This window comes from Amphibalanus amphitrite, unplaced genomic scaffold (genome assembly GCF_019059575.1).
Source record: "Amphibalanus amphitrite isolate SeventyFive unplaced genomic scaffold, NRLGWU_Aamphi_draft 000012F_arrow, whole genome shotgun sequence".
NCBI classification, from domain to species: Eukaryota; Metazoa; Arthropoda; class Thecostraca; order Balanomorpha; family Balanidae; genus Amphibalanus; species Amphibalanus amphitrite.
Genome location: NW_024881508.1, coordinates 1,753,496 through 1,779,336, shown reverse-complemented (window position 1 = coordinate 1,779,336; position 25,841 = coordinate 1,753,496). Strand labels below are relative to the sequence as shown.

The 25,841-nt window shown below is 53.0% G+C and overlaps 1 protein-coding gene and 1 long non-coding RNA gene across 2 annotated transcripts; one reads left to right on the top strand and one right to left on the bottom strand.

Moving 5' to 3' along the window:
• Positions 1-669: 669 nt before the first annotated feature.
• Positions 670-25,841, top strand: LOC122383381 (CUB and sushi domain-containing protein 1-like). Its single transcript, XM_043369727.1, has 18 exons — positions 670-1,430; positions 9,499-9,613; positions 12,638-12,696; positions 13,540-13,749; positions 15,057-15,272; positions 17,401-17,679; positions 18,545-18,694; positions 18,982-19,158; positions 19,427-19,606; positions 19,902-20,255; positions 20,512-20,685; positions 20,961-21,171; positions 21,501-21,633; positions 21,902-22,151; positions 22,478-22,654; positions 23,398-23,577; positions 24,313-24,550; positions 24,778-25,841. The coding sequence occupies exons 1-18, from the start codon at positions 1,337-1,339 to the stop codon at positions 25,217-25,219; spliced, it is 3,639 nt and encodes a 1,212-aa protein (XP_043225662.1). The 5' UTR covers positions 670-1,336; the 3' UTR covers positions 25,220-25,841.
• Positions 2,028-3,675, bottom strand: LOC122383396. Its single transcript, XR_006256832.1, has 2 exons — positions 2,616-3,675; positions 2,028-2,328 (listed from the first exon to the last, which is right to left on the bottom strand). It is a non-coding gene; the product is annotated as an uncharacterized LOC122383396 (long non-coding RNA).

Here is a 25,841-nt window from a genome sequence, read left to right as displayed (position 1 = left end):
GTCCAACCGACCCCCCCTTACACATTAGAAGCTGGCAAACGCCGCACACATGCGAAGAACTCTTAGGCGATAGGGGGACAATGCCAAGGCTGGGTTTTTCGCCCCTCGGTGGCCCTGGCCGGCGTGGGGTCTCCCGGAGGCCAGCGTGCGTGTGTGTATGTGGGGGGGGGGAGGATTCAGAGGTCCGCTCAGGGTCTTCAGTCAGAGGGTTGTGTGGTGCTCTCAGAGACCGTTATTTCCCGGGCGATTTTTATGGGCAGCCCTCGTAAGACCGGCTTGTGAACGTTGAAGAAGGTGTGGGCCTCAGGCTCAGAGGTCAGCTTGTCTGAGTCTCAGAAGTTTGCTCCGACTCCAGTCCCCGAAGATCGACCTGTAAGCCAGATAACGACATAGGCTCTCAGGGCCTACCTGTGGCTCTATAACCCAGCTCAGGGACTAATAGGTGGATATCCATATACAATTCTAAAGAATAGTGATTGTCTTAATTAATAATTGAAAAGTCCCAACCTTCGGATATGTACGTTTAGTGGCCTGAGAGAATATGAGTTCCAGCATGTTGGTAGCAACTAGCAACACGGTCAGTTTTTACATTTCCAGTGCCGTTTGTGACGTCACACTCCGAGTGTAGTGACGTCACTGACGCGGCGCGCCGGGCCGGTCGGTCGGCTCGTCGACCAGTCGCTGGCCGGCCGGTGAAAGGGAGAGAGGTCGACGCGCGGCCGTACGGAGTTCGGAGGGCACCGCCGCGACGGTCCGCACTGCCGCCGGGAGAAACGTGACGTGAAGCCGCGCCGTGACGGCAGCCGGTCGTGACCGGGTGTGACGCTCGATCGTGACAGCCGTGACGCTCCCAGACACCGGTGGTGACCCGTGACGATCCGTGTATAACGCCGGTGTGACGATCATACCAGCGGTGCAGGGACCGGGGACCAGCGATCGTCCCGAACCCGCCACGATCTGCGGAGTCACGGATCGGGGCTGCCGCCGAATCCCCGTGAATCCGGACACGAGTGTCGGCTGAGCCCGTGGGTCCGCCTGCGGGATCCGCTTTGGGGCATCCCAGGGGACCAGCGTGCGCCGCTGGCCTTGGTCCACTCGTGGGATCATCCTGAGATCGGGGCGGCAGTGCGGAAAGGATCCGGGCCGGGCCGTGACGCCGGCGGCGGAGGGGAACCGTACAGTGGTGGTGTTGGCAGTACACGTGCTGGTTCTGAGGAGCGGACGGAGCGGCTGTCTGTGACCCGCCGGCCGGACGGGGGACTCCCGTGACGTCCCGTGACGGCCGGTGACGGCGTGTGATGGTGACGTCGGCCGTTGTCGTCTGACGGTCTCGGTGATGTCGGGGCGGCGGCCGGGCCGGACCGCCGGGCCGGTGCCGGTGCTCTGCGCCGCTCTCCCGCTGCTGCTGTCGCTCGCAGAGCTGGTTCAAGGTGAGCTTCTCTCCCCCTCCCGGTCCGTTCAGTACCCCGCCCTCTGACCCGGCCCGTCAGCTGAGAGTGGGCGCGCCCGCCGGCCCGACAGAGGGGTGCAGGATGTGGGGTAACGCTCCGCCATTCATCAGCGCCTGTTTGTCGACCCTACCCCGTGTCGCGCGCCGGGGGTGGAAGTCTGACTTGGAAAGTTTCGCCGAGGCACAAAAAGTGTTCCGGTGGCGCGCCCGGCTGTTGAATACCGCACTTTTACTACTTGTCCCTCCCGTCACTGGCCCGCTGCATATTTACCATATAGCCATTATGATGCACTCGTTAAAGTCGTACCGATATAAAGAAATGTCTATCCATTCATAAAATATAAAATTTTCTATTTATAGTTAGCACCATAATTGGCTACCAAAGATAGTCGGTAATTAGACAAACTTTCCATCACTTTTTAGTAGGTACCTACCTACAAGGAAACTAAATTTGGTCAATCGACAGACATGATGTGCTCGTCTGAAGTTTCATTGTTAATAAGTTTTGTCACTTTTCCCAGCGCGGAAGGACAACAAAAGAGCTTCAGTCACCAGCAGTAACAAGGCGAATTTCACAGTAATGACCATCAATTCCCACGGCCGCCTGTTTACGACGATGCCCGGGTAGCGAGGCGTTTTTGCCGGTACCCGACCCAGGGTCACATTTCTAACGCAGCGCGTGCTGCATGTTCCCCGGCTCGCCACTCGGAGCGCCGGCGGCCTGGCCAAGTGGCCCACTGCCGGCTGAATGGGGAAAACTGCGAGGTGCCGGCGGCGCGGCGGCTCGGCGGCTGCAGGCGCCAGTGAGAGTGGAGTGGTGCGGCGCCCGTCCAGCGCCGTCCCACGCCAGAGCAGCGGCAGGGCGGTGCCGGACCCGCCTGCAGGACAGGAGCACTGAGTCAGAGCCGGCCCTGCCCGCCCGCGTGGGAGACACACCGTGCACAGCGGACTATCCCAGCGGGGCGTGGGGCGCGGTGGATGGCCGCCCAGATACAGATCTGCCAGCCCACTCAGGAGCTGCAGAACGGCCATGACCACGCTACCTTCGAGGGTCATGAAAGTCGTGTCCGTTTCGTATCTCCCGAAACCATGAGAACGGCAGTGGCTTATGCTCTCTCTAAGCATTGGATACCATTCACTCCCCTCCAGATCAGGAGAGGCCCACCTTATTTTTTCCAGACGAGGCCCGAAGGACGCTTGACTGTTCTCTTTTTTTCATGTATATTTTACATTATATAGGCGCGCTCACAATCAGACTTCACAAAACTGCATCTGTCATCTTCACAACGGCACCTGTCACAAAGAACGGCACACGCAAGTTGCCCAGATTTGCCATTTGTGGAGCGCGCGGCAAGTGCTTCCGTCTGAGGCGAGGATTCTGTACTGTACACAGTACACACACACACGCGTACGTATACACGCATAGGCGATTGTTGCCTCAGGGCGGCCAAGTAAATGGGAAAGAAAAACAAAGGATGAAAAAAGACAAAAGAAAGGACAAAAACGCGCATAAAAATCATACAGTACCCACATGAGCAACCGAGAGAAAAACAGGAACACAAAAGGGTAACATAAAATGGTATCATTTCACACAATGCTCGTAACGGGATCGTGACACGAGAGGCATCGAAGGAAAACACAGTAAGACACGTAATGGACAACCTAATACAACAGAATGCAAATAATGTTGAATTAACTAAGAACGTTGACCACACTGCTACAACTAGGCTACTGCTCGAGTGCTTAACACTGAGGAGGTTCAGAGATAGCATAACCTACTCCTTAATCGCGAACCCGAGTTCCCGCAGTTTACCAGTGTCCTCTACGCGTGTACTCGTGCCGAACTTCTCGGCTTTAAAATAAACATGCCCCCACCTGGTAAAGACGGTATACAACTTCTTGGCCCTCTTCGCGTCCAAGAGAGAGCGGTAGATGGTGCTTTTCTGGGCGGTCAGGCTCTCGTTTATGAAGAGGTCGTTGTGGTGTCGCAGCTCCAGTCTCCGGGTCATCAGTTGGTCCCGGACGCTGTTCTGTCCGGACTGGACGAATCTGACGATCACGCGGTGGTTGGGACCGGGCAGCCTATGCGCCCGATCTATGTCCTCTTCACGTATGTCGAGTCCGGGTAGACGATCCTTCACCGCGCGGATCACCAGACCGCAGATGTCCTCCACCTCTGCCGTGTCACGGCCGCCGCGCGCCCGCTCCGGGGCGGCGACTCCCGGGCCACTGGCGGTGGGCGGCCGATCAGACGGGCCGGCGCCAGCTGACCCGCCCTGGGGCGCCGACTCGCCGGCCGGCCGCAGAGGCGCTCCCAGGCGCGCCTGCCGCGGGGCAAGGGCGCGGCCGGACAAAATGAGGCAGGGGATTCGCGAATTCATCTCCGCGCTTTCTGCTCTCTCGCTGGCTTGACTGTTCTCGCCTCCCGGTCGTGAGAGCCCAGACTTTCTCGGTCTTGAAGACTTTATCATGTATCTTAGCTACAGGAGCGTATAAACGCTGCACTTTCATCAGTAAGGACCCGGCTTGCATTATCCATCATGATGCCAACATGTTTCAGTGATGAAGATCCCAAACTAGGTATAATCCAGGCATCATCGGCGATGTCATGATCCATGTCCAATCGCGTATCAAGGTGCGGCAATGAAGCCCAGGCGATGAGTCAAACGTTTCTCTCAGCCATGAGCATTTCAGTCTGTCCTAACAAACAGCCCACGTTGACTTCGGTCCGTGAGAACCGTTCTCAGAGTTGAGCGATCTGACGACCGGAACCGGTTCTGTCCGCTCACTGTGAGGGAGGATTGACCGCAAACGCGAGCGCCCCCTCCCAGATCGGTACCCGAGCCCCCCCCCCCCTCCCCCCAGCCGACCCGGCTCGCAGTGCCAAAAAGAACGCCCCGACACCGGCTAACAGCGCTCTCAATTGTTCCTCACATCCGCCACGTGGCATGTTGTAGCCCTACCGACCTTGGCTCCGGGCTTCATTTGCGCCGACCGCCATGCCGCTCGGCCGCCATTGTGCCTGCACTGGAACGACAGAATGACAGGAAAGGAGTGTTTGAGGGCAGAGTTTAGCGGGAATGTTCGGGATGGATGCCCAAGAGCGACGTAACCCCGCTTCAAGGATATTGGACATGAACTGATCCAATGTCAACAATTGGTGTCGAAATTATACATTGCTCGTTAAAAATAGTTATTCGGCAAAGTTAAGAAATTCCAGCCACATTTAAATGTTAGTCTGTTCTTCTCTATTCGATATCCGACCATTTGAAACGTTGGGACATTGCTCTGTCGCCTCTTTATCAGTAGACGGTCGGCGCTGACCTTCGCTCCGTGACTGGTCCTCTCTCAGTGGTTGTCGCTCCCCTGTCAGACACCGTTCTCTGACCACAACGGACCGTGTTATACGGCCGACCAGCTGGGCTGGCGGTCCCACCGCGGCCTCCCCCGAGCAGCACCCTCCCTTCAGTCGGCATCTCAGTAAAAATCCGCCGGAATCGTGTACCACAGCTCTCCCAAACCGGTCGCCGAGCTGTGGGCCACGGCGCTGGAGAGGGAGGGTGGGTGGGACGGAGACGGGCTCCTGTGGACGGCAGGGCACGGGCGGCACAGCGACAACACCTGCACAGGGCTCCCGAACGACCGTGGAAGGAAAAGCAGTCACACCGGTCCGGTAATGGTGAGCCCGGATTTGAAGACATGGCACGGGGCCGAAGCAAACTTTTTCGCTGTCTTTTTATAACGGGTCTAAAGATGCCAGGTCGCCGTGTCATGCTGGATCAAGGTCTCTGTCGATGCAGTTACAAAGCACACAATGCTGCATAACGGCATTGACCATGGTATTCATTGAGGTGGAAAAATATACCTATAAGAAGGCGAAGGAGGCAGGGATATGAGCGGAGAAAATATAGACCATGGGCCTCACGGAGCAATGCTATTAAATAGGTCTTCATTGTTTGAAGTACTCGTACCTGTAAGTTACAACAATATGTGTGCATCATGCAAAGCGTATATTTTCTGCATAACATACATATGCATATAATGACTATCATCTGGCAGCATCAGTCGCTCTTTAGTTTAACTGTCAGTGCGATGAGACAAACCCATTTGATTGCATCTACAGCATTTTAGGCGCAATTTCAAAAAGTTAAAGACCAAATTCAAAACGTTCACGTGCATTTTGAATGTAAACTTTTTGAATTTGGTCTTTAACTTTTTGAAATTGCGCCTAAAAAGGTGTAGTTATGTGCTACTGATGAAAGCTGTCTGTAAGTTCTGAGTAATTAATCAGCTATCGGCTTTCTCCCCGATCGCCAGCCGCCCGATCTGGCGATGCCTGTCGGTAGCTCTGTGATATGCGTCGGCGGGGTCCGGGAGCCCGATCTGGCGACGGTCCGACCCCAGGAGAGAGTGGGGCCCTCGCCGCCCCCGCCCCCGCCCCGGCCGGGTCCGGTCCCGTGACTGGCTCCGTCCGTTAGTTGTCAGGCGGCCGCCGCCAGAGACTGCAACATCTCAGCAGTCACTAACACCGACGGCGGATGGTGCACTGCGGCACAGCATCGGACTGAGCGGCAGGCGGCGACGGACAGAAGCGGGACTATCACTAATCATGGACGGCGCTTGGAGGCGCAATGAATTTTATATTTTTTGCATCGGCTGCATTGCATGCTATGTGATGCAGTTTTAGAATGTATGCGAGCTATAGGGACAATTTCGGCAATACTCTTCCAGTTCCAGCCGCCGAACTCATCTGAATAGGAGACGGTCGAGCGAATCAGCACAATCGGCGTTTCTCTGAGACGGGGCGGCAGCTGGCGTCCGTGTACGGTCCGTAACCTTGGACGGGTGATGGCGGCGGACGGACTAAATAGCGACTGCGCTAAATGACGTCACCGGACCACATGACTCGGTACCTGGCGACCAGCCCGTCAAGGCCAGCTCCTAAGTGGATCTCTGTGTATGATTGCTTGACATACCCGGCATTTAATGCTTGGCTGGGTCACCATGCTGAGTTACCGCGACTATTTACTGCGGTTAAAATACTTCCTGTTCTGCTCCGCTGCGTACACAATGCAATACCTATCAGTCAGAAATGCATTTAGCCTTGGTTTGTGCGGACACGGCGTTATAACTACCGATTGCCGTCGACTCATTCCATGAGAGCCCGAGCCTGTCTGCTCGCGCCGGCCTGGTCCTATAGGTGGTTAAGCCGGGAATGAGGAGCAGAACACTTATAAGTGTGTTGAATTAGAATAAGAATAAATTCTTATTCTAATTCAACAAGTATCAAGAACAACAGGTTCAAAGAACACTTATAAGAATAAATTCTAATGAGCAATTTTCAACAAGCGTCTCATTTTAAAATGCAAAGGCTTCCGAGAACCAAGTGAGCCGTTCAATGTTTCCAATTGGAGTGCTGTATATGAATATCGTGTTTTGTCCAGCAAACGGCAGTCAAACGATTCAATATTGTGTGACGGGTGAATGATGATGCAGTGGCTCAGCTAAGCCATTTTGTGATACCGTGACCCAGCAAAGCAAACTTGGTCCCTATGCATATTTTCCTTTAAAAACTTATTTAATGTCATATAATTCAACTCTAGAATTTAAAACGCGAAAGACTGGTTTCTCTTCGACCTATACGATCAAAGACGTAACTCCAGTTCATAATAATTGTTCTTTATCTAATTTGCCGTAAACGGTAATCGGAACCACCTGTCAGGCCCGCCTGGCTGTTTAGCTCCAGTATAAGAGCGCAAAACGTTTCCGGACCAATTTGGGTCAATGTGTCCAAGTGCTTCCATATAAGTATCGTTCTGCAGTCATTATCACTGCACCCTGATTGCAGCTCATTGTTTTGTTTCGTCCTCATTCATCTGGAGTATGCTCATGAATTACCACTATTTGTCTACCAGGTGGACTAACTGTTATTTTCCGACTAAGTGCGAAGTTGAGGTACGCCAATTACATAATGACGGACAGTCTAGTCACTAGTCTGTGATTATACATCTCGCACAAAAAGACAATCTTTTAGGAAGGAATTGTGTGTCTTTGTCTTATCTTATTTACTTATCAGTTTGTTTATAAAGTGATCACCAACGACCATGCATAAAATGACATATAAGTCAGTCAGAAAAATTATTTTCCCGGGATGTCTTATTTTTCGAGAACTATTCCTTGAGATATGACTTGAGTGTCATTATGAAAAACTTTTCCTCAGGATAGGGGAGAGTGGGGTAAGATGCCCAGGGTGGGAAAGACGCCCCACCCCCTCTAGCGGGGAAACAAAGAATCGAACCTGGAAATTAATGTTCTTAGCGTAAAGCAGAAGCCTGCCTTGTTAACTGCACAAAAATTTGCAAAGCTCAGTTGGGCAACGGCTGGCTGGTGATTGCATGTTTTTTATTTGCTGCTTTCAAAAAATATTTTGGCGTCAAAACATTGTAAATATCAAAAAAGGTAGATAATTTTTGCGTCCCTTGCTATAGTCGTGATACATTAACATGCGTGTACTGTGTCCCAAACAGTTTGTTTCAGGGTGTAGTTTTATGGCTAACAAATTGTGCTGATTTAATGTTACTTCGGTACCTTGGGGTAAGATGCCCCCTGTCCTGATGGGGAAAGACGCCCCCCTAAATCCGTAGGCTGTCCTTCAAGCAGCCCGTCAAATCATGTATTACATACTTGTGATGAGAGACAAAAGCCGATCTGGGACTATTGAGAGTCCGGTACGGTCGGGTGCTCCCCATGCCGGTCTCTCGGCCCACACAGCGACTTCTTGGGCGGCATCTGACTCTGAGAGCCCTCACGACGGCCTCTGTGGGCCCCATTATTGGTTCTATGGCCCCTCACGACATCCTTTGAGGGCTCCCACGTTGGCACGGGCCGCGCTGGCATCTGAGGTCCCCACGATGGGCTCGAGGGCCCTCAAGCATCATGAAGACCTATAAGGGCCCCACAGTGGTCTCTGAACGCCACCACGGAGGCTTGTTTGGCCACGCTGGACTATGATGGCCCTAACGATGACCTCTGAAGCCCCTTACGACTACTTTTGAGGGCCCTTACGATGACGTTTGGTGTCTACTGCAGGCTCGAAGGGACTACTGATTCGTTCAGGCGATTCACGTGCCTATTTATGTCACTTTTAGTGCAGGGGGCATCTTACCCAGCGCCAGGGGGCGTCTTTTCCACCCTGTGGGGTAAGATGCCCCCTTTCACTTCTTCAGGAAAATGCTTGATAGCAAAAAAAGTTATCATATTTCAGGCACGAAAGTGTGATATTTTTGGAGAAAAATGATGTCGGCTTCCGTTGAAACTCCAAGTTTTGGCTTTCCGATCGTCATTTTTAAATAATATATGACATAGTCAAACCCTGGGCATCTTTCCCCACTCTCCCCTACGTAATTAATGTTTAAGGGTTCTTTTGAGTTATTTACCGAAATATCTGGATACATGTTTGCACGTATCCTCTTAAATATGTAACTCCGAAAAACCTTAAACATTAACTATTTTACAAAAAAAAAAAATAAGTAGCCCTAAGACAAAACATAAACGGATCGTGCCTGTGACCGAGAGTGCCAGAGGCGAATGGTGAGAACGCTCTGCATTCATACCAAAGACTCATTCATACAGACTCTCTCTCCTATAGAAGCATGAGATCATCTTTGAGGTCACATTTCAGGTCACGCAGGTGAGGGGTTCACAGGCTTTGCAATCCCGCCTGTGCTCCCCATCCGTAGAGCACGTGACCGGGCGTATCGCCGGGCTTTCCCTGGCAGTTGGGTCACATAGTCCTGTGACACATAGACACATAAAGTCACTGTGGGAGGGGATGATCTTTGACACGCGATCAGTGCCAGAAAAAAAAACATTAAAAAGCGATAAAAGATTGGAACACTACAGACCATTGTCATACGTGTTAGTGGCATTCTGGAAGGCATACCTACATATTTCACGCTGAGTGACTCGATTGCAGGGCTGTTTTGCATGTTCCGCTTCTGTTTACGGGGCTGTGTTTAATGGTGACGTTTGTCTGTTTCTGTCGACAGGACTATGTCCGTCGCCGGCGGTGAAGCTCAACAGTCGCGTCAGCTACAGCTCCGAGCAGCTGTCGGAGGGCACCGTAGCCACCTACAGCTGCGACCCCGGCTTCGTCCGGCTCGGGTAAGTCGCTGTGGGTCGTGTGATGACGCCACTGTCCGCTAGCTTCTGTAACGGTGGCAATGTGCGGTATCGTTGGGACAAAAAAAAAACAAAACAAAACTATCCGGCCTTTAGGCTAGGTACCATATAAAACCCACACATACCTGACGATACATTTATTGACGACGGACATGCTATGCGTAGTTAAATGCAACAGCGGAAAATGAAAGGGATCTGGAAAGCGGGCCACACCAACATGAGTTCTACAATTGTCAAATTCCAGCATTAGCGCCGCCTTTTACACAGATAGGTTCACCGTCAGGGCCGGGCCCTAACCGACCATGACTCGTCATCGTCGCCACGTCTCCGGAAGGTCTGAAGGGCAGGCCCGTGATGGCCGGGAAAGTCTGGGAAGTCACGACCGCTCGGTTCGTGCCGAGTCTGGGAAACTCGATCCGTCAGCGTCCCTCCCCCACACCACCTCCCTCCCTAGAACGTCTCCCCGGGTCAGCGACGGGGGGCACAGTCAGCTATTGTCACCTGACGCCGTGCCGGGCCGGCCAGGCAGACAGACAGACAGACAGACAGACAGACAGACAGACAGAAAGACAGACAGACAGACAGACAGACAGACAGACAGACAGACAGACAGACAGACAGACAGACGGACGGACGGACGGACGGACGGACGGACGGACGGACAGAAACAGAATTAGTTGTCGGCAATTTCATTGGAAGAGACGATAGAAATGCGTCGAGCAGTAGAAAACAAAAGAGACGGCCACTGCTTTTGCTGACTGTACCATGAGTGACGCTACCGAAGTCATTCTCAGGCATTATGCATAGACCGCCGCAGGATGTAACCCAGGCCCTTGTCTAAAACCGGATAAATAAATTGCCAGAAGGTCGAGGCTAACTTGCATGGCATTCTAAACGTTTTGCACTCCTCACTCAAAATAATGCTCGGCTCAACATGACGCTAGCTAGATAGGGCTTATTGGTTCTGCCCAGATTACCCCATTACTATCCCTGCACACATATCTCTTTTTCCTATGTGATCCGTTTAAAAGAGCACGGCCGGACTCTAGCCCCGCTCTATCCACCCTTTCCTGTGCGCAGAATGCCAGTACGGGGCGGCGCCGCTGTGCCAGCCCCCGGGTGGGCCCCGCCCTATGACGGACATACTGTGACCTTGGGGGGGGGGGAGTCCGAGGTCCGCAGAGCGTCGCCCTCGGACCGGCAGGAAGTCAGAGATCATCCGGGTATCACCTCGGCGCCAGGAACGGGCGGCGCCGTCCTCTTACAGAGGATAATTGTGACAGTTGTGTGTCTGTTTATGAAGGCGTGTCTTAATTACGGTAAACCGCAAATGCGCTGTTATAAATGCTGTTTAAGAAGCCGTTAAAAGCCTCTTAAATGTTAATTATTGCGGTGGTTGATCTGATGATGTTTGCATGAATTTCAGATTCATGAGTTCGTAAATCGTAATAGTGTGAATTTATAACACGTTTTTTTTGTTGTTAAAGTTTTACCCCTAGTTTTGATACAATATTTTACTTTAAATGAGCTAATTAACTCAGCTCTTCTCTACAAAAGCAATTCAGAATTTTTCGTCTGTATCATATCTTTGTTAAATGTTCCCTTTACTTCGATTGAAGCATCTACTCAAGACGGAAAAACTCAGAAGTCCATCCATGGCATGAAACAAAACGTTCTCATTCGAAGACTTTTTTTTTTTTACTTTCGGCTGAGCAAAATCACTTACCAAGTTCAACCGCAAGCAGTGACGACTTCAGTACCTACAGGCATTTTTCATTTCCGCAACTCAACCGGCTCGAAAACAATTTAAATTGGGCGTGCGCGCGCGATCCGTTATCTGATAACGAGGTCTCAGTGCCGATCGTGCACTGACGGTGCGTTTCACCCAATATTTCGTCCGGTCAGCGGCCCGTCAGCATTGTCCGATGTCTGATTACCCGTTCCGGAACATTGCCGTCATCCTCGCCTGCGCGGGCCCCTGACAGGTCGATTGAATAGGCGGAAAATACCAGCACAGAGTCCCGTTACCGAGTACCACCTCGGCCTATGTATTTACAGCTGTCCGGGTACTCAGGCCGCGAGCCACGCAAACGCGATCACTTAGGTATAGCATGAACGGAATGAGGATTTTCGTTGGCATGAGTAATGCTAGTTTAAGCTAGTGGTTTATGCAAATGCTGCATGTCATTCGAGTACATGTTCAGGATGCCCTTTTTATTCCAAATAAACAATACCTTTAACCTTATCCAACACTTCTAATTCCCAAGAAAGTGAAACACGCTGCCTGTCCTTTACAAATGTTAGGTATAGCAGGTGTATGTTTAAGATTGTTTTGTTTAGTACATAACCAAGTATGGCCTCACGCTCGTTGCCACTTGGCATTTTGCTATGGCATTATTGGCCATTTGGTTTCTGTCGCACCACTCATGCCTTTTCGCTAGATTTGGCCAGTTCTATAGCTCTTTCTGACCTTGGTTCATGCCAGGGTTCCAAGAGCACCTGGCCTTGGAGGATGGCCCGCGTATCTGGGCGGTTAGGCTCTGGTAACGACCTCTGCGAGGGCAGAGGGCGGGCTGAGACTCGAGGGACGGGATGGAGAGGTCAGAGGCCCCGACTGTCAGCCTGATACAAAGGCGGGACACTACGCTGGAAAGGTTCAGACCGTTTACATCTGATTAATGACGTCAAGGTGTTAATTGGCACTAGAGTATTGGCACCTGATAGGTATGCAAGCCTGCAAGATTTGTTTACGCGTAATTTAGATAAATGCTTTCGTTCGACTGCATCGTTCGACTGCATTCACTTTTACGTTTCACCGTGACTGTTGTCTGTAAACGGTTAACAGCGGTTGGCATCATTTGTGCTACCTCACCATGTCTAATTGCCAGTCAACATTGATGTTCTCCCCACTCCTGTGTGACCTTTGTCGTTCCACACGAGCGGCTGCGCGCGCGTGTTTGGTGTCTGTGTGTGACCCCAGTGACCTTGTGTGCCCCGCGGCGGCAGGGAGAAGAGCCGGCTGTGTGGCCCAGATGACGCCTGGACTGGAAAGCCACCCGCTTGCGGTAAGTCGCCAGGGTATATGTGAGTCGCTCTGTCGCCGCTGGTCCGTGGCGAGGATGGGTGTCCGTGGGATGGCCGCGATATGCGTGACATATACCGGGCCCATTGTAGGCGCCACATGACCTCGGGGGTCATGCATGACATAACGCCAGGGTCGCTAGGTTTACAAAGGGATGGGCTCCTCACTCCACAAATCGTTCATCCGGGTGCAGCTGTTGTGATTTGTGAATGTTTATATTTTTCTGTCTCGCATTCGGTCCTTATCTCGTACTCTCTGTGTTCATATCCCCGTTCTTTTTGTATTATGTTTGTCTTCACCCAAGTAAGCAGTGGCAATAGGTGGTCGATCTCGCAGCACCTCATAGCATTTTTGCTTGTAACATCTGTCTAACACCAAAACACAATCCCACAGAAGTCCAAACACACGTTTTCAGAATTTGGCTCGTTGGCTTATCGGTTTCACATTGCGCTGTAAACTTTGTCGCACCTACAACCATGACCATATGGCACAGTCTGAAATCGCTCGCAACTCGCGTAATGACGCACAAATCCGAGGTAATCGCCGTCTCAATCGCTATTCGTGCCACAATTATCACCTTCTTTACCCGGTGTGAGCCAACCGTTTTGGCCACAAATAGCCTCGCGCCGACAAATACCACACATCTCCCCATTAATCACAATGAAACCCACCAGCACGAACCCCAAATTACTGCGGTATTGCCGTAACCGCTCGGCGCATCATCGGCCGCGCATGGCTGGCCACGAGCCGCCACAAAACTGCGCCTCTCCTCTGCTTTCATAGCCCAAAGCCCTGAAACCCCTGAAACCCTGACCTCTGTCCTCAGTGACGAACGTGGCGCAGGGCAAGCCCGCGTCGCAATCGTCGTCGGCGCGCAGCGGCCCGGCCTCCAACGGTAACGACGGAGACAGCAGCTCACTGCACGACGGCGGCCGGTGCACGGAGACGCTGAACGAGACGTCACCCTGGTGGCGGGTCGACCTGCTGGACAGCTACCCGGTGCAGATGGTGCGCGTCACCACCAGAGGCTGCTGCGGTACGTTCGACGAGGGAGGGAGAGAGGGAGAGTGGAGGGAGAGGGGAGAGGGGAGACTGAGAGGGAGGGAAAGGGAGAGAGGATGAGAGAGGGAATGATGAAATGGAAGGCAGAGGTGGAGAGGGAGAAAGAGGGATCCTTAGCATGTGTGAAAGGAAATGAACGGCGCATTGGATGCTGCCCGATGTGGTCGCGGTACATCGAATCACTGATTTAATTGTTTTATTTGATATTTATACTTAAAAAGTCCATGCAAAAATATGAGTTTCTGAAGTTTTTTTTTTGGGAAAGAACAAATCAGCATGCGATTGAATTTACCTGCTCTCAGCCAACATTCGCCTTTTTAAACCTTTACGTTTACCTCGAAATGGTGCCTCGGTAAAAAATCGGAAACGGTTTCTGTGGTGCTTACTGCTCTTTGGCTAAGATTTCATAAACCAAACACTGGCTGATATAATTTCGCCCTGTGACAAGCAGCGCCGCCGGGCCCGTGCGTGTCTGACCATTGTAGTCCCGGCGATCAGCGTGACTGCACGCGTGTCGGACATTTTTCGGTCCGAGATACCGCGTTTAAAGGTCGGACCATTCGGTCGGGCCACGCCCTAGTAGTGAGTAGTGAAACCGGAGTGCGGGGCCGCTCAACTGGAGGGGTGGAGAGAGCTCATAATAGCCTGACAGCGGTTCGTGCTGCATGCCGTAAATAGGACGAGCGAAACCTAGCTGTTTCAACAGCAACGGTAGGAAACAGCTCAACAGCTAAATTCAGTTATTTATGCATCGTTTCCATGGCTTGTTGCAGATGCGACTCCGATGACTCGCAATTTTTCGTAGCTTCAAGTGACCAGTCAGTGTTGGCCCACATAAGTCGATGTGCTGAGGCTTTGGGTGCTGGTCCTCGTTTGACCTCTGATTTGACCGCTGTGACCCGCAGGTCAACAGCCGATGCAGGCTGCATATGTGCCCTCTGACCTCTGTGTGAATCCCTAGCTCTGATCTGACCTCCGTGTGACCCCTGACCTTTGATCTGTCCTCTATGCGTGACCTCTGCCCTCTGTGACCGCAGGTCAGCAGCCGATACAGGGTTCATATGTGACTCCTGACCTCTGAGCTGACCTCTGTGTATCTGTATAACCTCTGCCCTCTGTGACCCGCAGGTCAGCAGCCGATGCAGGGGGTTCATATGTGACCTCTGTGGATGACCTCTGCCCTATGTGACCCGCAGGCCAGCAGCCGATACAGGGTTCATATGTGACTCCTGGCCTCTGAGCTGACCTCTGTGTATGACCTCTGCCCTCTGTGACCCGCAGGTCAGCAGCCGATGCAGGGTGTCGAGGTACGGGTCGGTACCAGCGACGACCCTCAGCAGAACCGACTGTGCTCGTGGCTCCCGGGCGCGCTGCCCGAGGGTCAGGATCACGACTTTGTGTGCGCGCGGCCCGTGACCGGCCGCTACGTCTACGTCCAGATGGTGGGCGTGGTGGGCGTGCTCTCCGTCTGCGAAGTGGAGGTGTTCACCGCACAAGGTCAGTCGCCGGTCCGCTACCGGGAACAATTACCGACACCCCCGGACGGCGGGCGGGCATTCACCGCGGGCCGCGTAAACACGAGCATTCGCGCCGTTCTGCAGTGCATGATCGATACTTCTCGATGTCGCCTTTTTATTGTTTATATGTAGCAGTCATCAGTTTGCATGAGCTTTCCTGTTCAGCTTTTTACGAGACGTTTATCCAACGGAAGATTTGCTTTCATTATAATTTGGCTCTGATTGATGTTTAAATTTAATGGTAGGTACCATTTCAGAGAAGAGGCCGGGAATAGTCGCAAACAATTGAGCGGTCGTATTCAATGGTCAGAATCTGACGGAAAACGGCCTTTAAACGTGCATATTTCGGTTTTGTGTATTTCAACTTTTGCCTATCGTGTTTAACAGAAGTATCTGACTCGTTTCATAAATGGGTAACAACTTATAATTTATGCATGAGTTATGCTATATATAGTTCGTTCCCTTTCTAACTAGGTAGGTAAGCGTACGCACTTCTACTCACACGCTGTCGCTGTCAGTTTTATCCAAGGTTGTGTGAAAATTGTGCCTGGACCGCGCACAGGTGCTGACATCGACATGTGATGTTAGCTTGGCGTCAGGCTCTCCCGTTTCCACCGGTTCGTTGCAACGGCCAGCGAGAACCAGACACGGCTTATTTTTTACGTTATTGACCTTCAAATCTGAGCTACTCTGTGTCTGGCTTAGCACCGCCACATGCATTTCGTGACTAACTTGGAATATTGTCACCTGGGAACAAAACTGCACCTTATCCTTATCCCATTCCCAACCAGTAAACGCCAGTTTCCACTCCTTTCCATTAGCGATACCTACATGAATGGTATCGCTGTTGACTACACCACGTTAAATAGCCGAAAAGTATGGTTAATTGATTATAACCACAGCAAGAATTATAAGAATTATAACCCTTCCTAATATGATCCCCAGGCCCAGACCAGCTGAGGAAACCGATTATGACTACATACCGTTCACAATTGAGAGACGCGGTGGAACACGAATGAACTGGTATCTTCTAACCTATCGAGAATAAACTGAAGTTGTTACATATTATTATTTTATTAGATATTCTACCTATTTGCTTAACGTTTCACATTTGCCTAATAAATCAGAATAATTGAACCACATATGGGAAGCGAAGCGCTCTCATACGGTATTTCACTGTTACATGGCACCGTAGACAGTAGACACTGCATACCTGCGAGCGTTGGAAATGAGGAAAACGTGCGTTTTCAGCTGACCCCTGAGCTCAGTGACACCAATCCATTTCGCAACTGTCCCCGTCAGCCCTTCAAAGCCGTGTAAGATCTCTGCAACCGGAGTATTTTTTAAAGTTCGGTGCTTGTTGATTCTCACAGAGTAAACGGTCGTAAATAGCGCTTAGCCGATGGGAAACATATTTGAGACTCGAGAGTGGCTCAAGGTTATGTCCACATGTAGCTGCTGGAGGTCAAAGGTCCTTTCACCCGAAGGTGCTCTCAGGACACCTGGCTGCCTCGTGGGAGTTCAAATATTCCATCGCAAATATATTATTCCGATCAGAAGAAGACAAAATCATATCACCGACACCGCAAGTCGTTTTTAAGCCATTCAGTGAGCCCCGTGCAAGTGACGTCCATTGTCCGTTTGCTGCGCTGCACCCCGTGTCGTCTTTGGCTTCGTTTTCCTGAATTGGCGAACAAAGGCGACTGGAGCAGACCCGTCTGCCGACCCCATTTTACGGTGAAGTTTCTGTCATCGCACATACCTCTCCCACATAGTTAGGTGCACCAATGCTTTGGCGAAAAATTACGTCTGATGTAAAAGCTCGTTTCTGAAAGACATTAAATTCGCTTCTGCCAGCCCCTGTCCGAGTCCGGTCTAGTAAGATCCAATGGATCATTACGATAGTTACTTGGCATAAACATTAATTAAAGTTGCAGCTATGTCGACAAACTTTATTCAGTCCCGTGAAGTTAAGATCTTCCACAATCGTGGAAATAATAGATACGTATGGAAGGTTGTGGTCAATCGGTGAACCCAGAAGACTTTTCTCGCAGAATATCCTTTCTCGATGTGCCCACCTTACCGCTCCACCCTCTCGACCCCGGCAGAGTTCGCGAAGGAGCAGTGTGCGCCGAGTGTTCCTCTGGAGCGTCTCAGTCTGTACAACCAGATCTGCTACGAGCTGCACCTCACCGAGGGCACCAACTACCGCGAGGCTCGCCAGTACTGCCAGCGCAACAGCGGCGACCTGGTGCACACCCTGCCCGACCCGGCGTTTAAGTTCCTGGTAAACCAGCTGGAGCGAACTGCAGACCAGCTGACCACCAAGCTGCTTTGGATCGGGGTGCAGAAGGTGCCCGACACCCAGGCCTGGAACTGGGTGAACGGTGAGTGAACGGGGGAGGGGGAGAGGAGTGAGCGAGAGGGAAACGGTGAGTGCGCGGGAGGAGAGAGGGATGAACGGGACAAGAACATTTGGTGAGCGAAAGGGGAGGGATGGATGAGCGAGAGATGGGTCATGAGAGGAAGAGATGAACGGGATTTAGGAATGGATGAACGTCGAGAAAGGAGAAGGTGAAGTGGTAGTGAGGGAGATATGCACTGTTATGAAGTAGAAAGTAAGCGGCAATCATCCGGACAAAATAATAGAAAGGAAAAACGTATTTTATTTTCATGGTCCACAGGCCTCTGTATACGACATACATTGGTCTATGAAAGGTGATAATAACAGAAGACGATTATGCAGGTTGTTTTTAGCCGGGACGGGCCAAAAAGTGGTTGACCTTGGGCGCCTCTGGTAACGGAACGTTTCCTTCTACTCCATGAGACATGAAAGCCGTTGGATAGCACTTAGCGAGAGCCGGAGGTCTGACGTATGGGGAAGGATGAACCACAATAGCATGTTGATGAAAATGAGATAAGGGAGTAGAAGATAAGAGATAGGACATGGAGAGAGAGGGGCGAGAGAGCGAGCAAGCAAAAGGGAGCGAGAGAGATAGGGAGAGAGAGAGAAGAGAGGGAGGGAGGGAGGGAGGGAGGGAGGGAGGGAGAGAGAGAGGGAGAGAGAGAGAGAGAGAGAGAGAGAGAGAGAGAGAGAGAGAGAGAGAGAGAGAGAGAGAGAGAGAGAGAGAGAGAGAGAGAGAGAGAGAGAGAGAGAGAGAGAGAGAGAGAGAGAGGATAATGCCATGAAGCTTTTGCGATATTTAGTTTTGCGAAGTCCCCAGTGACCTCGACCGTCCCTTTCTCTTCCAGGCGACCCGGTGGTGAAGCCCCGCTGGGGCCAGGACCAGCCCAACAGCTACGTGGGCGAACAGAACTGCGTGGTGCTGGACGGCGGCCGTGACTGGCTCTGGAACGACTTCACCTGCAAGATCGACTACCTGCACTGGATCTGCGAATACAGTGAGTGACATCTCACCTCATGGCCTGACCTCTTCCTTCTCCGAGGTTTTGCTTAAAGTTTATGCCTATATTTGACAGTCCAACTGATCTTTCGTGCTTCAGACCTGATCTGACATGACAGTTTAGGTATGTGACAGCTCTTGTGACGCCTCTGATCAAATCTGGGCGACGTTTCGAGCCCTCGGGCTGGTGGTGGTGTTACAGTACCTCAGATATTTGACTGCCTAGTCTGCCTCTGATCTGCCCTGACTCTGACCTCCCGTCCTCTGACTTCCCATCCCTCACAGGGCCTCAGCTGTGCGGCAGTCCGGACCGTCAGGAGAACACCACGGTGGTCGGCACGGACTTCTCAGTGAACCAGACCATCGAGTACCGGTGCCCCGAGGGCTGGCAGCCGATCGGCGACGAGCTGCGCACCTGCAAGGAGGACGGACAGTGGTCGGGCCGGGCGCCATCCTGCCGCTGTGAGCTGGGCAGCATGCTGATGAAAACGGGGGAGGGTAGTGGCCTCATAATGGTGTGCTGTGTACAGCGAGACCGATCGTATCTTGAGGAGAATGTCATTAAAATCGCGCTACTTCCACCATTTTCGTCAGGCTTCCACCTCATCTTGCAAATATTTCGATGCAATAAAACATGTTTCGCCGTTGTGATTCGAACAATGTTTGGCCGTTTACCTCGCTGTTGAACCCGTCCGCTGACCGCGTCTCTGAACCCTCTCCCCCTCCCCAGTCGTCGACTGCGGCCCACTAACCGCCCCTGAGGACGGCAAGCTGTCTATGCTGGACGACCGCACCACGTTCGGTGCTCGCGCCCGGTTCACCTGTAAGGAAGAGCACGCACTGCTCGGAGACCCACTGAGAACGTGTGGCGACGGCGGCAAGTGGACCGGCGAGCCGGCCAAGTGCCTCTGTAAGTACTGAGAGGTGGTTGTATGGATGGGGTAATGGGACAGGGCTGATGACAGCTTGGTGGAGGACGTGTCTTGTATTGAATGCATTTTGACGAACTATTTTTAAAACGTTAATAATGTACTGCTCTCGTATGAAAGTATTGTAGCGTTAGAATGTAGAATTATGACACTTACCCCGTTTACATGAGTCATTCAGCCTAAACGGATATATCCGATTAGCCAGGGAACGGATAAATGCGTTTGCTTTCCCCGACTCAGTTAACCAGTCTCCTCCCTCCTGCCCTCCGCCCTCAGTCGCCGTGTGCCCGGAGCCGGCGGCGCCCGAGCACGGCTCCGTGACGGTGCGCGGTAACCTGACGGCCGGCACCGAGGCGCTGTTCTCCTGTGACCCGGGCCACCAGTTGCTCGGTGACACGGTGACCCGCTGTCAACTCGGTGGCACGTGGGAGACGCCGCCACCCGTGTGCCGCCTTATCGACTGCGGCCAGCCGCCGGAGCCGGCGCACGGCACGCGCACCCTGAACGGCGGCACTCTGCTGGGTGATGTGGCCACGTTCAGCTGCCCAGAGGGGTACACCATGATCGGCTCGAGGAGCAGGAGCTGCCTCAGCGACGGGACGTGGAGTGGCGAGCCAACCCAGTGCAGCCGTGAGTGTGTTGAGAGGGACAGTTTCGGCTGGGATATGTTAAGCTGTGTAGACTGGTGGGCTGCACCGAATGGCCTTCGTGTTTTCGGCGCAGTTAATCGCTAGGTAATTTACACAAAGACGCCACATTTAAATGTGTTGTTTGCCGTATACTCTGATTTCTTTCGGCTCAATGAGTCTTCACTCTTATTGAATCTTATGGACGATTTTTTCTGACTGATCTTTCCCCTGACCTGACCTGTGCCTTGTCCGGCCAGTGATCGACTGCGGCGAGCCCGAGGTGCCTGCTGACAGCTACGTTACCGGCTACGGGTTCCACGTGAACAGCTCGGTCGAATACCACTGCGACGACGGCTTTCTGCTGGAGGGCGAGGCGGTCAGGGAGTGTCGACTGGACGGCACCTGGAGCGGACAGCCGCCCACCTGCCGCTGTAAGTATAACATCACAGTGATAGGCAGTAGGCACTGGCGTATGAAGAACGGGAGCGGGAAAAAGAGTGATAAAATATATAACTGTGCCGTCCATGACCCTTCCTCCATCCGCCCGTGACGCCCCTTCCATCCCTCCCTCGCTCACACAGCTGTGGACTTATGCCGCCCGTTTGCTGATGATAGGTCCGTCCCTCCTATCCTCCTTCCTCTCGTAGATATGGACTGCAGCCAGCCGTTCGCTGATAATATGTCCCTCCCTCCCTCTCTTCCACAGTCGTGGACTGCAGCCGACCGTTTGCGCTGCTGCACGGCGACGTGCAGTACCTCAGCGGCGGCACCTCTCTCGGCTCCGAGCTGCAGTACTCGTGCAGCCGAAACTACCAGCTGGTCGGGGAGCCGATTCGCGTCTGTCAGGCAGACGGCACCTGGTCGGGCTACGCGCCCACCTGTGAGCAGATCCGGTGCGAGCAGCCCGAAAAACCCAGGTGAGAACGCCGCGAGCAGAGTCGTAAGGGGGTCAGGTGGGTAGATTCAGGGGAGGCGCATTGAGGTTGATGATGATCCAGACCAGTCAGGGCTGAGCGAAAGTAAACCATTGCAAACAATTAACAGTTATATAAACGGTGATAATCGGTGACAACCATCCAGATAAAAAGCTAGAGGGCGTGATGAATACCTGGGATTGTGCATCATAACGAGAGTTTAAAACGGATTGTTGAGTTCCCGAAAGTCAGAATGTTAAGCGGGCTGGGCATTATGTTCAAACTGCAGAAATCATTTGGTGACCTTTCCTTCCCTCTCTGCCCACCGCCAGCCACTCGCTGACCACGGTGACGGGCAACGACAGCCGCAGACAGAAGGTGAAGCAGATTCTGCTCAACCAGCGCTTCAGGGAGACGTTCAGAGTCGGCGCCAAGGTCACCTACTCGTGCAAACAGGGATACAAGGTCAGTGGGTGAAAACGTTCGGAGGTCGGGCAAAGTCACTGCGATGTCCAGCTCGAACCAGTGAAATACAACCTGAGCAATACATGGCGACGGTCTATAAATCTGGGAGGCTTGGCGTATATCAATGCCGTCTTAAGTACTATCATGTTGTATTTCAGGGTGTCTATATTCGGCCCACCTGCCGTTCTGATATAGTCCCCCAGTCTCCAGTCCCCTCTGACCCCACCCCTCTCCCCCTCTGACGCCTGCGCCCCCTCCCTGACCTCAGGTGACCGGTGCCGCGGAGCGTACCTGTCTGAACACGGGCGGCTGGTCGGGCCTGCCCCCCTCCTGTGAGTTCGTCGACTGCGGTCCACCGCCGCCACCGGTCATCGGCAACGTCAGCCTGCCGTCGCGCGCCACCTTCTACGGGGCTGTGGCGGAGTACTCGTGTCCGGATAAATACCAGCTGGTTGGAGACGGACAGCGTGTCTGCGAGGGAGAGGGAGCCTGGGGCGGCGAGCTGCCCACCTGTGAAGGTAGGAGGCGACGGCGATGTGGAATACTTCACGGAGTTGTGATGTTGACGGTCTTAAATGCATCCTTAGCTGTAATTGAAGTGGGCGATTACATGCATGTAAATTGTGAAGGCCTATCTATCATAAGTTGATCTTTCCTAAATCCAAAATACATGAAAGTGTTGGCTTTCGTAATGACTGCACTACCATCCATCCGAGCACAATTATAGCCGCAATGATCGTAGCTATTTCAAGCTTGTTTTATGGTGACTATTCGATTTGTATCACCTGATTTCGGTCCATAGCTGCACCGGGTCTGACTACCGTCTGTCTCTCCCTCCGTCCAGAGGTGGACTGCGGCACCCCGGAGCGGCCCGAGGAGACCCTCTCCGTGTCGACCTCGGGTCAGCGGGTGGGCGACCTGGCCACCTACAGCTGCGTGCCCGGCCACCGGCTGGTCGGCGCTGCGTCCCGCACCTGTCTGGCCACCGGCGGATGGAGCGGCGCACCTCCGCGATGCCAGGGTGAGATGTCGGCGGGAAATCACAGACGAGAGAGGATCTGGGTGGTGGGAAGTAGGTGCTGGCATATCCTCATGTCAGTGTGCGCTTAGCTGTCCGGCATGCAGTACACATGCTATGTAGTCAACGGTGTCTGACGGGGCGCATGTCGAAAGTACGGCAACCAAATAATAATTATTTTGCATTTGCACTCCGTCTTAGGACCATCTAACATGCATGAGTCTAACATTAGTTGGTCTGGTCGTTCCATCAGTTTTTGTGCTCTTTGAGTTCTTAGTTTTGAGGAATAGTCAAAGGTAAAACGCTTCATCATTCACGCCATCAACTGCGAGCAAATGAAAATGTAAGCGTGCCATGCGGCACAGTCTACCTTCAGGCGCTACCACTAGCGACATCTATGGACGCCGCAGTAAGTACACGCCGTTGTGCGGTACAGCATACCCATCAGGCGTTTTCCTCCCCGCGGCCCGCCGGATTTTAACACCAACTGTGCGGTAGCCGCTAACCCACACCCCTACTTGTCCCGTGCGGCAATGGTGGATTGTATAACGTATCGTCAGTCCCTGCCCCATGTTAAATGTATCGGCAGCGAAATAACCTAGCCTAGCCTCTCCCTCTCTAGTCTCAACCCGATAGTTGTATGCAGACTGTGTGAACCGCCCCTTTTTGTGGGTACTGACAATAAAGTGAACTAACCCTCCCCTCCCCCGTTGATGGCTGTACGGTAACCCTCCCCTGTCTCCCAGTTGTGGACTGCGCGCCACTACCTACCCTCGAGAACGGCCGTGTGTACAGTCTGAACGAGAGCACCGAGTACGACACGCTGGTGGAGCACCACTGCTTCCCCACCCACCGGAGGAGAGGACCGTTCCGGCGGCGCTGCACGAGGGACGGCACCTGGTCCGGCATGAGCACCGTCTGTGTTCGTGAGTTTATTAGCACTCAGCAATCATTGGGGGACGGGGTGGTCAGAAGAGCGAAACGGGAAGGTGGGAAGTACTGGGAGTTATCCGGCATGAGCACCGTTTGTGTCCGTGAGTGGCTCATTAGTCAGTACACAGTACAGTGATGTACACGGGAGACTAGGGAAAATGGTAGGCAGTGGTCAGTAAAGCGGTAGGAAGGTAACGAGAATTGGGGTCTCTGTCTGGGAGGTAGGGAGCAGATGGGTGGGAGGGTCTACGGGGTTGATAGAAGTAAGCCAGGGGAAGCGTTGTATAAAAAGTCGCATACAGAGGTAGGTACTGAGAGTTTGAGAGTGTGAAAGTTGGGAGGAAGAGATAAATGAAAGAAGGGTCGGGCGGAAGGGAGGGAAGGAGAAGATGGCAGTGTTATGGTAAGATCGACACGTTGGAAAGTGGAAATGACATTCCAGAGTCAGACGGACAGCTGAAATGCTGTGTTTTTATCCCTGATAATTTGGAGCGATATACAATGTAATTGGCACCAGCCTGAGTCTAGCGGAATTGGCTAAGCAACGGGTTTTCGCACCCATTGTTTTGAGGAGCATACAGGGCCCTGTTTTGTTCCATGCCTATTTAGGCTGGCTGCAAAGGTATAGCGTTGATATTTTTCCTTTTCCATTGTTAAATCAAGGAAACTTTCCACCACTACCGTCGTCGAATCAGCATCCTGCTCACGCTGCCCGCTCGTGTTCCTAGCTCGCACCCCACAACTGGACTCCACGGAGACAGTGCCTGTCGCCGCCGAGCCGGGCGGGCCTGCTGGTGACTCCGGTGACGTCAGCGACTCCAGTGACGTCAGCAGCGCGGCGGGCGCGGCCGGCTCTGCCGAGCAGAGGGACCAGCAGGCGCGCCACATCACCGGCGCCTGGACCGGCTCCGCTGTCGTGATATTCCTGGTGGCGGCAGTGCTGGTGGCCGTCTTCTGGCTTAGAAGGTAAGGTTGGACTCCACGAGGGACAAATCTGGAAAACCCTTTTCAAGTGTTCCGTAAGGTCTTGACATTTCCAAAGCAGTAAAGGCAGATATGCCCGAGAGAACTGCAGAGCTCAATCGATCAGTGTTGTTGGTCTTTTCATGGACATTTATGCCATCATTGCGTCACTTCCCTATGCTTGAACATGGCACCACACTTCACATTGCCATCTTCTTTCTGTTCCCCAGACGTAAGCAGGCGGAGAAGAACTCGTCCAACAACCACTCGCTGGAGGAGCGCCAGGTGCCCATCACCACCCTGCCAGGGATGGCCGTCTACGCGGTACCGGCCGACGTGCGGCCCGGCGAGGGCATCCAGACGCGACCGCTGCCCTCGCGTCCCAACGAGGAGCCCATTTACAACGAGGCGGACGACAGCTTCTCCTCGGGACCGGACAGCTTCACATCGGAGCCGCCGGCGCCGGACAACACGTACGCCAACCGAGACGCTACCTATGCCAACGGGCTCCACCACGGCAGCGTCCTCTATGAGAACGGTGTGAGCGACGCGAGCGCCACCTACGCAAACAGCGGCTCCGAGACGGGCGTGAGCGCGCCGAACGGGCGGCCGGGCTCGCGCGACAGCGGCACGCACAGTCCACCCGTCACGGTGAACGGGATGCAGATGTGAGTGGATTGATACGATGGTCTCTTGAACACTGTATCCGGACTCGGACACGGTATCCGGACCCGGCCGTGGTAGGACACAGGCCGAGTTATGAGCGATAAATCTGTGATTATGCTAGAGGGCGGCGAGCCGGCAGGACTGCAGTGAGCGTCCTGCACTGCTGGATCCAGCTGAGGACTAAAATGCCGCACCGAGAGACGGTCGAGCGGACAGAATACGAGATAAGATTATAGAGAGTGAGGCGATGGATAATGCTGAGAATGGCTGTCGGCAGTGGACTGGGAGCGTTTAGGCTATCAGTCGAGAGCCTGATGACGGACCTCATTGCTGAAACTGGTGAGCGGGTTGAAGCGTTCAGAGTTGAGGGTCGGGACCGTGAAACGTTGTTCGCCCATAGTCGTGAGCTTAGTGACGCGTCTGTAATGCCGGGACTGGCTAACGGAGTGTTCGCTCTTCAAGGAGCGGTCATAGACTGAAGGGTTCATAGTCAGGGGAGAAATAAGACCGGCCGCGAGACACGGTCTTCTCCGCCCCTCCCCCCCCCTCCCGATTACCATAAGTCCACCGTCCAGGGGTGATCTGGGAGAATACATTACCATGACAACCATGGCATTGTTTGCTGTTG